This window comes from Otolemur garnettii, unplaced genomic scaffold (assembly GCF_000181295.1).
Source record: "Otolemur garnettii isolate 467f Iridium unplaced genomic scaffold, OtoGar3 scaffold00075, whole genome shotgun sequence".
Lineage (NCBI taxonomy): Eukaryota > Metazoa > Chordata > Mammalia > Primates > Galagidae > Otolemur > Otolemur garnettii.
Window position 1 is genome coordinate 1132410 of NW_003852470.1, and position 15318 is coordinate 1147727.

Here is a 15318-nt window from a genome sequence, read left to right on the forward strand (position 1 = left end):
GGACCTTAATCACCTGGCATTTCCCTGCTTCCTCGGGGATCTTGCCACCCTCTCCCTGCTCCCCCCAGCCTACCCTTTCCCCACTGTCTTTCATCTCTCCTTCCCTCCTCTTTCTCAGAAGGTAAGATAAATTTTATCCTTTTATTTCCTTTTTTTCCCCTTCTGATTGGGAGTCCTATGACAGTAGCAGTACCCACTGAGAAGACTCTGCTGGACCCTCAGGGAAAGAGAGGCCGCTGGAAGGCCAACCCAGGTCCTGAGGAGACCTATCCCCCCTCTCCACATTAGGAAAGTGGTAAGAGTAAAGCCAGGTGTGACCATGCAGAGCTGGGAGGGTGCCTTCTACACCCTGATCCTTGGAGAAATCTTTCTCCCCAAGCCGTGAGCACCTAAGCTTTCCACCCTAACACGGAATGTAGATCTCTGATTTTAAACTTCTCTTATTTTTGTCCTATAAGCATTTAAAATTACCAGCATCCCACACATCTTGTTATATCGGTTTTATAATGATTCCATTCTAAATATTTCCTAATTTCCTTTGTGAATTTATTGTTTGATTGATGGATCATGCAGAAGTTCGTTGCTTAATTTCCAAATGTAGGGATATCTTTTATGGTTAATTTTAATTTAATTTCATTGTGTTACACCAACATATTATGTATGATTTCAATCCTTTAATTTACTGGAGTTTTTTGCTTGTGTTCGGATATGACTTACCTTGTGCACTTGACATCAGTGTGTGCTGTGCAGTTACTCTAACAGTGGGCTGTAGATGCCACTGAGGCCAAGCTGGTTGATGATGTCGTCCAGGCTTCTGTGTCCTGAATAAATTCATACGTGTGCATTTGCTGTGTCAGTTCCTGAGAGGAGCGTGTTAAAATCTCCTACTTTGATTGTGGATTTCTCTGTTTTTCTCTCTGGCTGTCAAGTTTGGTCTCTGTAGCTTGACATATTCTTGTTAGGTACATACACATTCGGGATTATTATGGATTCCTGGAGAGCCCGTCTTTTTATCAGGATGAAATGCTTCTCTCCATTGCACTCTTCATCTTGAAGTCTGCTCTGATGTAAGTACAGTTCTCTTACCTTTCTTGTGGTTAGTCACCTGTGTGGTGTATCTTTTTCTTCCTCTTTTTACTTTTAGTGTCTTTTTTAAATATGTAGGCTATAAATCATCTTGATATTTTAAGATGCACCTTTTGAAAACAGCCTGTAGCATTTACGTCCAGTCCAGGGGTCTCCGTCTACTTACAGTTACAGTGACCACTGGCACAGTTAGGTTCAACTCTTCTACCCTGCTATTTGTTTTCCATCGGTCCTGTTACTTATTTCCATCTTCTCCTGGTATTCTTGGGGATTAAATGGCATTTTTTGTATAACATTTTGACTCTATTGGCTTTTTAGTGAGGCCACTTTTTAATGTGATTGCCCTGGGCCATACCCCTTAGCTCCCCAGGGCCCACCCTAAATCAATCCTGCGCCACCCCCAGCGTGAGGACAGACGTGTTCAGTGGTACAATTCCTTTGTCATTTATTCTTTAGCCAGCCACAGAAGCTGTAATCTTTGTCCTTTTAAATTTGTGCTGTTGTCATTTATTTCACTTCTACATATGCTATAAACTCAGTCTACGGTGTTATTATTTTTGCTCTGAACACTGAATTTTGTTTTAAAGACATAAAATTTATCTGCCGTTCCTTTGTGCAGATGCAGAAAGAGCAGAGAGGCAGGGAAGAGAGGCAGCTGTGGAAGGCCAGGCGCTGCCTCACTGGCCACCGATTGGATTGAGGGCCAGTCCCAGAGACCCTCCCCATTGCTCAGCAGGGACACCAGTGGGCCACCTCCCGAGTCTCCAGATGAGCAGGAAAGAGAGCTCTGCCTTGTGGCAGGAGGAAGGAGAGGGGTCCATCCTCTAGGCAACCATGTCCCATTGGCCGGAGTTCACCCAGTGGAGCTGACCAGCCCCTGTGCAGGTCAGCAGCCTCTCAGACAGGCAGGCCCAGGGTCTGGCCTGTTCCCACCACCTACCAGCCTCATCTTTCTCCACCCTGGGCCTCATTCTCTCTAGTTTAGCCTGTCTGCCCATCTCTTATTCAGCTCTCCAGAAGCTTCACATTGGCTCCTCGATTCATGGATTGTGACCACACTCTGTGGGCAAGGCTGCTCCCTGCTCCACCGGGCTGGCTTCTGTCTATCTGTCTGGAAAGCTCCACTGCCCCTGTCACAGGGGCCTCCCCAATACTGAGGCAGGACTGGTGTCCACTCCTCTCCCATTGCCCACAGTTCATCCCCCTCCTGACATCCGTGTTGCTGCCCGCAGTCCATGGAGTGCCCATCCCCATCATTGAGCGGTGCCTGTTGTCCACCTGCTGACTCAATGTGTCACCAATGCCCAGCACAGTGCCTGCAGGCAGTAGGTGCTTAATAAATGCCTATTGTATGACCTTTGTGGTGCTGTCTATTTTAGTTTGTAGGGGTATCTATCCTATTGCCGGGGCGGTAAACAGTCAAGGTAAGATTTCTGAGGCTGGAGGCCACCTGGTGGTCAGCCCTGTGTCCACCTACAGAGCTGGGCTGGCTCTAGCAAATGGGGGTGGAGCTTCCAAATGCCAGCAGGCCCACCTTCCTTGTGGGACACACAGCTCTTAACAGACCAGCAGCAGCCCCAGTTCACAGCCCAGAGCACAGCCAAGTTGAGGACACTCCACAATTGGGCCCCCCAGCATGTGTTCTGGGGCCCTCCTGGGCTGGTGTCCACCCCCTTTCTCTTGGGATGGGCATGGCACTGCCGCCCTCTCCAGAGGACACAGCACTCCAGCATGAGTGTATCCTGGGGGCTTGTGGATGCTGTTGCTATGGACTCCAGCGTGGCGTTGCTGGCACCAGTGGTGTCCACCTACTCTGGCTCCTTCCGACTCCACAGAGGGTCAGGACCCTGTCTTCTTGCCAAAGGCACATCCACAGTGTGAACCAGATGACATAGGCAATGGGCAGGTGCAGGATGGCTTCATAAAGGCAGAACACAGAGCCTGGAGGGCTGCTGGGAGGGTGGGGAGCACGTGCAGACCTCCCATGGCTCTGTGTCCGTAACCTTTAACCTCCAGATGAGAGGAAGATGCTGGTCACTACACATTTACTCTGAGACTGGGGAAAACCAGCAGGAGGGTGTGCGGTCCCAGTTGGCCACTGTGAGATGTACTTGAACTCTCTCACCTGACCTCTAAAGCCCTGACCCAAAAGAGGATACTTCAGTGATGAGTCTGTGTTCCAACCACCCCCCTCCATGGCATCTGGCAAACAGCTGCAGGTCCCCATGGGGGAGGTTGGGGAGGGTCACGGACACACTGGGTCTGCACTCAGCTTCCCCAGGGGGTCTGGAGAGGGCCAGGGACATAGTTGGCTGCACTCAGGTTCCCCTGGGGGGTCTGGGGAGGGTCAGGTACACATTGTGGTTGCCTGGAAAGAGTCCTCTGAGGACCGCATTGCCCTCTCTGAGGAGCAAATTGCCTGGTCCTTTGAGAGGTCTCGAGCTGTGGACTGGCTTAGAGCTGTGAATGGGCAGGTGGCTGTGGATTTTTCTGCAGTGCCCCAGGCAGCTTGCTCCAGGAAACCAGGAATTTCTCAGCTTCATTGTCAAGCTGTTTTCTAGGGACCCTGTAGTTAATGAGGTGTTGCCACAACCCGCTGTGGTCAGACATCTGGTCTCTGCTCTGTCCTGGGCTTATGGTAGTGGCCTCATCGCTGTCCACCTGGTGTTGCCTCCAGGGGTTCTCACTGGCACCTTTGCGTTCACAGTAAATGGACTCCTGCCCTCAGGAGACAGGTTCCTTCTACAGTGGGAGCCTCATGCCTCCTGTGCTCAGCCTCCCCTGTGTTGCTCAAATACCGCCACCTGAATCACAGGGTCCCCGTAACCTCGCGTGTCCTTGTTCCTACACAGGCCTAGTGGTTGGCTGTGCGTATCTGTCAACCTTTCCAGGAGCTAGTGATCAAAACCAGTCCAGGTGTTGCTGGCAAGTATCTTGATGAGGCTAATTTCCATAGTCAGTGGACATTAAGGAAGGGAGATAATCCTCAGTCACCTTGGAGAACCACACCCAAGCTGCCGCAGCCTGGAGTGGGCCTAAGCAGAGGCTTGGCTGCTGAGGCACTTTGCTGAGAGCTGGAGGAGCCAGTTATTTGGAACTGGAGGAAAGTGGCAGGAACCGTGATTGAATCAGCGCAGCTGGCAGCCGGGTGGAAAGCAGAAATTCAGTGATGAACTTGGATTTTTAGCTGAGCAGATTCCCAAGCAAGGTGTTAGGGTACGGGCTGGTGTCTACTTGCTATTTACAGTCAAATGTGAGACATAAATTAAGGGAGGATCTGTTAAGCAAAATGAATTAGCACTTAATTGTTTGAGAGGTTCTTGGCTTACCCAGGTTGCAAAAGATGTCAAAATTAGGAAATTCGCTGTTGGAAAAGCACATTCTGAACAGAGAGCTGAGGGTGTTTGTGGCTGGACAACATTTTGCTAAAGAGACTGAGCAGGTGCCCCCGAGTCCACTCAGCAGGAGTGGGGAGTAGAAAGAGTGCTGTCCAGGAGGGGTCTGCAGGACTCTTGTCTCATAGGGCCCTTTGATACACACAGGAGAGTGCTCTACCCACAGAAACTCTGCTGGTTCAGACTGAAAGGACAGACGGCCTCCAGACTTCCACAATTCTGTAAGCAAGAAATGGGCTGATGGAACTACTCAGCTGCAAACATATGCCGTCCCTCAGGAAAAAGGAACATCAACTCTGAGGGGGCCCAAAGGCCGGTGGGGCCTCCATGGGCCCAGAGAGTGGAGCATCGAGGTGGAGGAGACTCATGAGGCCTTGAAACCTGGAATTTGCCCTGGTAGACTTGAATGTACTTGAGACCAGTGACTCCTATATCCCTGGTAATTCTTCCCTTTAGGAAGAGGGCGTACACCTATGCCCATCCCACACTGTAGTCTGGAAGCAGTAACTTGTTTTCTAGTTCCCGATACTCAGGTGAAGAGGAATTTTGCCCCTGGATAGACTGTATCCGGAGTCTCACCTGCAGATGATTTAGGTGAGGCTTAACACTTGTGAGCTGAAAACATTTAGGTGAGATTTTTGACTTGGAGTTTATGTTGTAATGGTTGATATTCTGGAGATGTGGGTTTGTGGCGAATGTATTTTGTTTATGGGATGAACATGGATTTGGAGGACCCAGAGGGTAAATGGCAGGGGTTAAATGGTGGCTTTTCCCCACCAAGAGATATGTCTATGTTTGGACCTGTGCTTGTGACCCTATGTGGAAAGAGGAACTTTGCAGAGATAATTGCATTAAGGGTCTCAAGATGAGGTCATCCTGGATTAGGTGGGCCCTGAATCCAACAAGTGTCATCATGAAGGAAGAAAAGAGCAGAACAGCAGATGACAAGGTGGGGGGGAGGCAGGGACCAGAGGGATGTGTCCAAGGTCCAAGCCATGCCCAGGACAGCTGGGGCCACCAGGGGCATGGGACAGGTCCTCTCAGGGCCTCCAGAAGGACCCAGCTCTGCAGCTTCTGATTTCAGACTTCTGGCTTCTAGAACTGTGCGAGTGTGTGTTCAGCAGTGGCACCCACGGCCATCTGTCACGGCTGCCCCAGGATGGCTGCGCAGGAGCCTTGGGGTTGAGCCTGGAATGTGAGCTTCAGCCTGACTTGTCCTGGGGTGGGTGGGGGCTCCTTCCCAGTGGCGTGTATGCTGTCTCCTCCCTGCCTGTGTTCCTGACTCATCAGAAGCCAGGTGGCCCTGTGACCTTTAGAATCAATATGTTACCACGGCAACCAGGCATGGAGCGCTTGGTCTCAGAAGCCCTTGCCTTCCTCCTACGCTCTGCCCAGTCCCACCAGGGGTGACTCTGACGCACCACAGGCGGGGATGGTTGCTTTCCCGTTTCTCACTGGGAAGGAGGCATCCAGGATTCTCCCCATGGAAGAGTGCCCAGCATCAGGCTCCTGTGAGCTCCTTCCCGGTTCTGGGCTTAGTTCTGGATCCACTTCTCAGAAGCAGGCAGCGCGCCCTCCCTGGGGGCCCTGAGGGATTCAATAAAAGGATGGACAGAGTGTGGGCAGGGTGTGCAGGGCACTGGTGTTAATTTAAAAATGATGACAGAAGACTGAGGACACGGGAAACAGATGAGGCTACGCTGCCCCAGCTTCTGGCAGTCTCTGACTCTGTCAAAGGCAGGTCCCTTGAAGTCGTGGCTTTACGGAGAATGACAGACTGATGCCACTTGTGCTGGGGCTTCAGAGACAGAGCCCTGGACAAAACCAGCCCCTAGCTGTTCTGCACACCCCCCAGCTGGACCCTCACTGTCCTCCCACACTGGCTTCTTTCTAGGGCCAGTGTCCTAACAGTTCCTAGGGCTGTTTGTGGTCAGGCCTGAGCAGCATGGACACCTGCTCAGAGACCCTCCCGGGGCACCCCAACAGAAGTGATCCCATGATCACACATGCACCACCCACAGGGCCCCTTTTGTGTGCTCCACATTTACCTGCTCACAGTCACTGCTGCTCTCTGCCACTAGAGCAGGCCCTGCCCTCTCACAGCCGATGTTCCTGATCAGTGTGGCACATAGAGTCCCTGGAAGTCTTGGTTGCCCTCGTCCCCTTCACAGCTGCCCCCTTTTCAGCCCCAGCCTCCCACAGCCTCCCTAGAACTTGAAGCCACCTGAGATGGGACGCTGGCCCTGGTGTATTCTGGGGCGCTGTGGCTCCTAACCCTCTGTCTCCTGTCTATGCTGTGCACCCCTTAGTCTCAACCTGGCTCTCACCAGCAGATCCTGTGCCTCCTTGGACCCTGCACTGTGTCTGGGACGGTTCCAGAGCTGAGCCCTGGGCCCACAGGCTGTTACAGGTCTCATCTCTCTGTCGCTGGTCCCTCTTTCCAACTGGAGCCCACGAGGAGCCCCAGACTCTACAATCTGGTCTTCTTTCAGGAGCCGCTCAGACTCTCTGCCAGAGCCTTCCTGCTTCCGGACTGGGACAGGCGCCCGGCCTGGTGTTTGGGGCTTTCATCAGGGCAGGGATGGCGGGGCTCCCAGATCCACATGCAGTCACCCTCATGAATCCCTCCAGCCTCCTTTGCTCTGTCCTCTGTGGGCCTTGGTGTCCCTGAGTCAGGAATCCTCTGCCCCTCTGCCCAGGGGACTTGCCGACCCAGCTTAGGGGGCAGGGGTGTCTGGGGCTCTGGCCTCTGTGTTCACTTTCCAGCTCTCCCCGTGGTTGGCCCTTCCTGAGGAAGCCCTCAGCCCTCACGGTCACTTTTTTCAGCACTTTCTGAAGCCCATTTTAACACATTTTCCCTGCAAAGCTAAGCAAAGCACCTGCTCTAGCTTCCTTTCTCTTTGTGGGGAGGATTATTCCTTATCTGCCACTTTCAGAAGTCTGGGAAGGGGAGGGGATAAAATGTGGCCAGACACTGTGGTGTGTGGGGGTGGGGGTGGGGTTCTGAGGTGTGCGCTGGGGAGCAGGGCCTGGTCAGCACTCCAGTGGGTCTAGCTCAGTGGTGGTGTTGAACTGCGGGAACATTCCTCGTTTAGCTGCCACAGGGTGAATACGGACCATGGCAACAGGCGCACAAGGCAAGTGCCCAAGTGTCCAGGAGGCTGGCAGGAGGAGGCCTGTGCACCCCAGGTTAATTACTTGCCCCAAGTGCCCCAGGCAAACATGCCAGCCTGGCAGGGAGACCTTCAGAAGATGGTAAGTCAGGACAGCCTAGGTTACACTGAGATAAAAATGCCCTCCAAATCTCAGCGGTTTATACAGGGGCTGATTTCTCCTTGTTCTCCACGTCCAAGGCAGGTTGGCAGGTAGCTCTTGTAGTCTCCAAGATATGAGGACTCCTCCTTAGGCAAGGGTGTGTGTATGGACAGTTGGATACTGGCCCCTAAAATGTTGGCCCCGAAACTACACCGATCTCCTTCCTGAGTTCACATTTCATTGGTCAGGAAGGTCAGACGACCACACGGAATGTCAGGGGTGGTGGACCCGGCAGGGCCAGGTGGCTGCAGAGTGGTGTTGAACTTGCGCATGGAGGCGGAGGGAGGGGCCTGCAGCAGTGGTGGGATCTGCCTTTCATCAAGGGAGGAGCAGGAGCCCCTCCAGGACCTCCCAGGGCAGGCAGGACAGCTCGCTGGCCTTTGCGGCCTGACTCGAGGGCAGAGCCTATGGAGTCAAAGGCTTCTAAAGTCAAACAACCAGGGAACAAGAGGCGACCCCTCAGGGACAAAGCGTGAGGAGCAGCGGTCAGCACCAAGAGAGTTCTGTCTCCTGGAGCACCGCATGGGCCAGGCGCTTCACTTGCAGGCCCTCATCCTGCCCAGCGGAAGGGCGGAGGCGCCCGAGGTCAAATCGAGTCCCAGGCCTTCTGGATTCGCCGCGAAGGCCTAGCAGAGCTCCAGTCCAGGCAAGGGGACCCGGCGTTACTCCCAAGCGCAGCGCACGTGCTCAGCGCCGCCACCACCCAGGGCGTGCGCGCACACACTCGCGCACGAGCTCGCAGCCTGGGTCCGGCGCGTCCGCCCCGCCCCTACCCTCCCCGGGGGCCGCGCATAGGCGCAGCCTGCAGTCGCGGGACGGGATCCCGCAGCTGGCAGGCTCGGAAGGCTGCGCGCCCTAACCCGAAGCCTGGCCAGGCTGGCGCAGGCATCTCCCAACGCCCCCATCCCAGGCCTCCAGCCTGGCCTCACGAAGCGCAGAGCCGCAGGCTGAAGTTTAAGGTTCCCCCAAATCGGAAGTCCGCGCGCTGGTATTTTTACGAAGGCAGCAGGGGTGGGTAGGCCCAAAGAGACCCCAATACTCCTTCTGAGTCCGCGAGAATGTCCCTGCTGTCATGCGGGGCAGAGCTTTACTGGTCCCCAGGATCCCGGCCGTTCGAGGCCTTCAGGATACCCCCGGGAACCCTCGACTGTCCTTTCTCGCTCTGTCCGCGCCGCCTAGTTGGTGCCGCGGTCCCACTACCCATGCAGACCAGAGTCCCAGTAGTCCCCAGACTGTCGCGGACACCGGCACCGCGCCCCACGCCAGCCCCGCCCCGTCCCCGCCCTGTCCCCGCCTCTGGTTCTCGGCTCCACCCCTGACCCCTTCGCGGCGGGCTCCTCCCCGGCCCCGCCTCCGCGCTCGTAGTCGGCAGGGTGGGTTCGGCCGCCCAAGGGAGCAGGAACCCAGGCTGGGGCGCACGGCGGGCGCTGTCAGCCCTACCGTCCCGCTCCGGGCCCTGAAGGCCGGCCATGCCCTCGGCTGCGGCCGCGTCGCGCACCCAAGCCCGGCGATGAGGAGCGGCGCGGAGCGCAGGGGCAGCAGCGCTGCGGCGCCCCCGGGTTCGCCGCCCCCCGGCCGCGCGCGTCCTGCCGGCACCGACGCGACCCCAGCCCTGCCGCCGGCCGCCGCCGGCCAGCCCCGGGCTCGGGACGCGAGCGATGCCCGCGCGCAGCCGCGCCCACTGTTTCAGTGGGGCAAGTGGAAGAAGAGGATGGGCTCGTCCATGTCGGCCGCCACGGCGCGGAGGCCGGTGTTTGACGACAAAGAGGACGGTGAGTGCGGCCGCTCGGCGGCGACCGGGCGGGCTCTCGCAGGGGCGCACGCAGCGGTGGCGTTTTCTCCTGTCTGGACACCGCGGCCACCGGGTGGAACGGCGTCCCGGGGCGTCTTGGTATCTGAGGAAACTCACGGAGGGAGTCTGCAGTCCCACGCGCGGCCGGGGCACCCGCCCGAGTCCTACGTCTCCAGCCGCGGCTCTGCGGGAGGAGCAGGCTCGGCCATTGGGGGGGAGGCGGTGAGGGTCCTTGGCGGGGGCTCCCAGCTTAGGCGCGGCTCCGCCCACTGTAGCGAAGCCTTTATGTTTCATTATGCTTTTAGGGGCGATGTGCGGGCTCAGTTGTTACTTTGCAGATCCCCAGACTCTCACCTGTAGTGTGCTGAGTTTGTGAAGTGAGACGCCTGCCCCACAGGTGGCTCGGGGGACCGTGGCCCCTGTGAGCGCTCAGGTCCCGGGGGCGTGCCCAGTCACCGTGGACATAACTCCCAATCTTTGCACTCGGATGCGTGGTGGGGACAGGGCCTTGCCTTTGTGGCGAGGCCGGCCTCTCAGGAACGTGTTCGCTGTGAAGTCCTGCAGGTGAAGCCACCAGCCTGGAGGGCGGTGTCTCTTGAGTGATCATGCCCAGGTGGGAGCAGGTGGGAGACCAGGCGACAGGTGACAGGCAGCCTGGCAGCAGGGAACTTTGACCTAGCACCCCAGGGAAGGATGCCCAGCGCTGCCTGCCTTTGGGCACTGGAAGAACTAATCTTGTAAACAGATAGCCCTTTTCTACACATGGTATGTAGATAATTTTTAAATGGTACAATGGCAACACATTTGATGTTTTTTTGACATCTTCTTAAAATAGTTGAAATATGCATTTTTTATTTGTAGGCAGCCTGCAGAGGTAGGATGGCTCCTGCATAATTTTAGAGCACAGCTCAGCTCTAGGGCCCCAGCTATTTACTTCTGATAAATAATTTAGACATTATAGGAAATTGCAGTGACACCACCCTAAGCTGTGCACCAACATCCCTCACAGAGCTGGGTCTGGGCTCCACTGGCTGTGGTCAGCAGAAGGGCCTTCAGGATCAGCTACCCAGCCCCTTGACCTGGGGTGGCAGAACTCACTGTGGTGACTGTTTCATGTGTGTGTTTGAAGCCGGGAGTGAACCAGCTGATCAGGAAGCAGCCTTACATCCTGTCCTGGCTGCAGGATGAGGAGGTGTCTGAGAAACATCTCTGATGTTGCACTAGCTGATGGCAACCAAGAGCGGACGCTCTTTGGAGTCCCAGCATCACACCCTCGGCAGCAGCAAATGTAAGAATAGAGAATTGGTACAGGACAGGGGCAGCCCTCAGCTCTTGAATTTTTTTTTTCCTACCTGCTCACTGTGTGTTACTTCTCAGAATTGAAGAATCAAGGCAAAAACAGCACGAGTCTGTGGTACTACTGTCTGATTCGAGAATTATTTTGTGCGTGCCCCCCTCACCTGCTTGTGGTAGAGTGGCGGAGGTATCAGCTGTTCCGTGCTGAGTAAGGAGGTGACTGGCTTGGCTTACAGATGCCTGTTCTTTGTGACATGTGACCATGGCTTGCTCCTCACTGGGCATGGTGGCCATGTCCCCAGAATGAACATTCTGCTGGGACTTCCTGGGTTTTGTTTAGTGAAACTGGGAGTCCAAGACGGCCCCTGGGCCTGACAGCTGAGGATGTCCTCTGGGTAGGTGGCCACCGCATTCCACTCTTCATGTCCTCGGTAGGACAGGAACAACTCGGAGGCCACAGCGGTGGTTGCAGAGGGGACACTGCACAGCACCTCAGGGACGTGTGCAGGATGCGTCTAGGTGGGAAGGCTGCAGTTTGCAAAGGAGAAGGGAGACTGGGGAGGAGACTCTGAGGAAGGGACTGTGGCCTGCACCCCCTCCCCTGCTGGTGGAGTTGCTGCCCCTCTCGGCCCCAGTGGGGGCAGACCTGGGAGATGGTGGTGTTGTGCTGGGACCCATGTTCACTGGAACTGCATGGTTGCTATGGCAATGGGAGACCTTCTGATGAATTTTTTAGATTAAATCACCTAATTAATATATCAAATTTGGTATGCAGAGGAGAGAGGAAAAGAAAATAAGAGGGCAATTTAACAAAGTGCCAGGTAAATTTCAACTAAAAAGCATAGTTTTGACATGTAAGACTCAAATGTCCCTGTTCCTTTAAATCTCTGGAATCCAGAGCCATTCTCCTCACTGGCAGGTACAGAATTCTCTGCAACTCTCCCCACTAACAAACCCAGGGGCTGGCCTCCTGCTCCTGCCTCAGCCCCCTATGTCCCCTGAGTTCTGTCACTGTTTTGTCTCAGTGCCCCTGTGATGCTGAGTAAGGCTGAGAGGAGGTTTCTAGCACCTTCCCACCAGCGCCTCTGTAACCGGGTGGTTCACCAGCCCATCCCCGGGGTTCATGGCTCATCTCAACCAGAGGTGACCTTGGCTTACTCCTAATGAGTAACTGATCGATGAGAAGGTTTGACTTCACCTGAGAAAACTGGGATAAAGGCAGGCCCGAGAACTATGGAAGGGCTGCCCTGCGTGTGCCGGGTGGCTGCCAGATTCATATACATCGTTAAGCATTTTATACTTTCTGCCAGGGTAGGTGTCACTTTAGCACTGAGAGATGTCTGCAGTGAACATTTCAGTAAACATATCTCCAGCCTTTTTCTAGGAATGCAGGCAGACATATAGCCATATAGAAATAGGCTTTCATTTTACAGAAGTGAGATCATGTAACTTGCTTTTTTATTTAGCAATGCCACCAACGTCTTCTAGATCTAAAGCATCATTTGTCGGCTAAATTTACATCAGCAGTTCTCAACCCAGGCTATGTATTAGATTCAGTGGGCACTCTTAAAAATTGAGGCTGAATTTGCAGAGGGAGCAAGGGGTGGGTCTTCGCATCAGTTCTTTCCCCAAGTCCCCCTTGTAGTGTTATGCCTGAGAGGCTTTGTTTTGCAGAATTCCTTTGTGTAGAAAGAACTTCCCTATTTATTTAATTTCCCACTGTAGGACTGGAAGGGTCTTTATTTTTTAAACATCCTTAACAATTTGCTGATGAACATCCCTGCATATCTGCCTGCGCTCACTTGCGTTCTTCCCTTAGGAACGACGTGGCCAAATCAAAGGGTGTCCATGAGAAATTCCTTCGTATGCAGGCCGGATGCCTCTGACCGAGTGAAGCCCCTGGACAGCCAGTGCTGTCTTGGGTGCTGGCTACCCAGAGGTGACTGGGTGGATGTGGGCTCTGCTGTTGTGGGGTGACGGGATAGAGCACAGGCAGACAGTGAGGAAGGGCAGTGAGCCGTGAATACACGGCAGGGGGGGCCTGGGGGACGGAGACAGGGACCTGGTTCCTGGGCAGGAAGACACTTTGCCCTTGCTCCAGGAAGGCATGGAAGTATTTTTTCCCTGAATCCCAAGGGAAAAAATATTGTCCGTCTAAGAGATAAGACGGTAGCGTTAACACTCTTGAGTTTTTCAAATTACCAATGAGAGTAATAATCATTTTGCTTTTCAAACACTAGGCGTTCACATTTCTTTTTTCTTTCTTTTCCAAATTGCTAGCCTCTGCCCTTTTTCAGTGTTTCCTATGGGACTGATTGCTGTGGTGTTTCTTTTCACTCTTTCTTATATATAAAGGTTTAGCCTTTAACAACTTCCCACTGTGTTTGTCATCTAGCTTTTAATGCTGCTGGTTTGTGTGTGTGTGTGTGTGTGTGTGTGTGTGATTTCTGTGTGGTTGAGTTCATCAACATCTGCCTTTGTGGCAGCTTCTTGTCTTGGTGTTGTGTTGCAGAAGTCAGTGAATAGTAATTCGATTTATGAACCTGCATCTGTACTTTCTTCTAGTACTTCTGTTGTTTTATTTTTTGTGTTGAAAATTTCAGTCCCCAGCCCTGTCCCCTGGCGTCAGTGCCCTCGCTGCCCATCGGTCCCCAGGAGCCCTGGCCCAGGGACGGGCTCTGTCCTGCGTGTTGGTTGCTGGTTTTTACTCATCCTGTTTTCCTTCTGGTTAATGCTGATATGAAAGAAACTCTACTTTTTAAAACATTTGTCTTTTATGTGGCTAAGAATTGCTTCCTCTTGTGTATGGCTTCTCTTTGCTAAAAATGTTGTTAGTTCTCACAGCTTTTACCTTCATTTGCTTGGACTCTCTGGGTGGCCTGGGTTGCCACCTGAAGAGAATGACTGGTCTGTCCTTCTGATGTTTTACCCAAACTCACAGAGAGGAGGAGAGTGAAGCTGCTGAGCCCCAGGGCTGCAGACGGCTCAGGACAGCTCCTCCTGTCCCTATTGTGGTTGATGGGGCATCATTTCTAAGGGTCAGTTTAGCTGTAGGTGGCAAGCCTTCTGTTTCCAGTCAGGTGCAACTCAAGTTTTAGTGGGTGCCTTCTTCACTGTCACCTGACCCTAGAAGGCAGGGGAAGCTCTCTGTGACCCAGGTCTGGGCTGATACTGACTCCTGCCCCTGCCCCATATGCAGGGGCCGTGGTGACTACAGCTCCGAGGGTCCTTCACTAGGTGGAGGGAACTTGTAGCAGAGGCCTCTGGGTTCCAGGTTGAGGGTGCAGGTTTGGGCTGGAGTTGGGTGGGAAGCCACATGATCTTGGCCCACCACTGGGTTTTCCCTTGCCCTTGGTTCCTGGGTCCCTGGGTCCTAGGTCCAGCACTGGATGTCCCAGGGGCCTTTTGGTGGCCATGGGACCTGATGCATTTTCTCCTTCCCAGCTGATGAGGCTGGTCTAGAATGGACTTGGGACCTACTGTCATACTTTTTTATGTAACAAATGTCAGCTCTGCGTGTCTATCCATCTGGTTGTGCATTTTACAAGGCTAAAAATAAGCTGGCTTTTCTTTTAAAAATTTAACCACCCAGCTTTCCAGTTGAAAAATAATGCAGGATGCACTGGAGGGAATTTCTGTTCAGGGCTTCTCCCTGAGGAGACTCTGAGATGGTCTAGGGTAGGCCTGGCCACAGAAAAGCAAGTTTTCCACGCTGTCAGGGCAGCTTAGAGCAGCTTCTCAAAGTGTAATGCGGCCCTGCTCACCCAGGAGCAGGTGAAAATGCAGATTCTGACCCAGCAGGTCTGGGATGGGGCTGAGAGTCCCCATTCCAACCCAGATCCCAGGCAGTGCTTGGCCCTGGGTGCACTGTGAGCAGCTAGAGCTCTGGGGGTACATGCGGAGTACATGCAGACATGAAGTTGAGGGAGGCCGGGGGTACACGCAGGTGTGTCATTGAGGGAGGCCGGGGGTACATACAGACACGTGTCACTGAGTGAGGGCGAGGGCTACACAGAGATGTGTGTCGTGAGTGAGGGCCCAGGGTACACGGAGGTGCGTGTCATTGAGTGAGGGCCCAGGGTACATAGAGGTGCATGTCGGGGAGTGAAGGCCCAGGGTACACGGAGGTGCGTGTCGTGAGTGAGGGCCCAGGGTACATAGAGGTGCATGTCGGGGAGTGAAGGCCCAGGGTACACGGAGGTGGGTGTCGTGAGTGAGGGCCCAGGGTACATAGAGGTGCATGTTGGGGAGTGAAGGCCCAGGGTACACAGAGGTGTGTGTCATTGAGTGAGGGCCCAGGGTACACGGAGGTGTGTGTCGTGAGTGAGGGCCCAGGTACACAGTGGTGCGTGTTGTGAGTGAGGGCCCAGGGTGCACGGAGGTGCGTGTCGTGAGTGAGGGCCCAGGGTGCACGGAGGTGCGTGTCGTGAGTGA

The 15318-nt window shown here is 54.2% G+C and overlaps 1 protein-coding gene and 1 non-coding gene across 2 annotated transcripts in view; one reads left to right on the plus strand and one right to left on the minus strand.

The window, feature by feature from the left end:
• Window positions 1–205: 205 nt before the first annotated feature.
• On the minus strand, window positions 206–337 carry LOC111726699. The gene has a single exon (XR_002774411.1). It is a non-coding gene; the product is annotated as a small nucleolar RNA SNORA64/SNORA10 family (small nucleolar RNA).
• Window positions 338–9213: 8876 nt separating this feature from the next.
• Window positions 9214–15318, plus strand: part of STK32C (serine/threonine kinase 32C) — a 79845-nt gene continuing 73740 nt past the window's right edge. Inside the window, exon 1 of the mRNA XM_003794050.1 lies at window positions 9214–9568. Coding sequence (XP_003794098.1) covers window positions 9307–9568 — 262 coding nt within the window. The 5' untranslated portion in view covers window positions 9214–9306. The remainder of the gene's footprint in view (window positions 9569–15318) is intronic.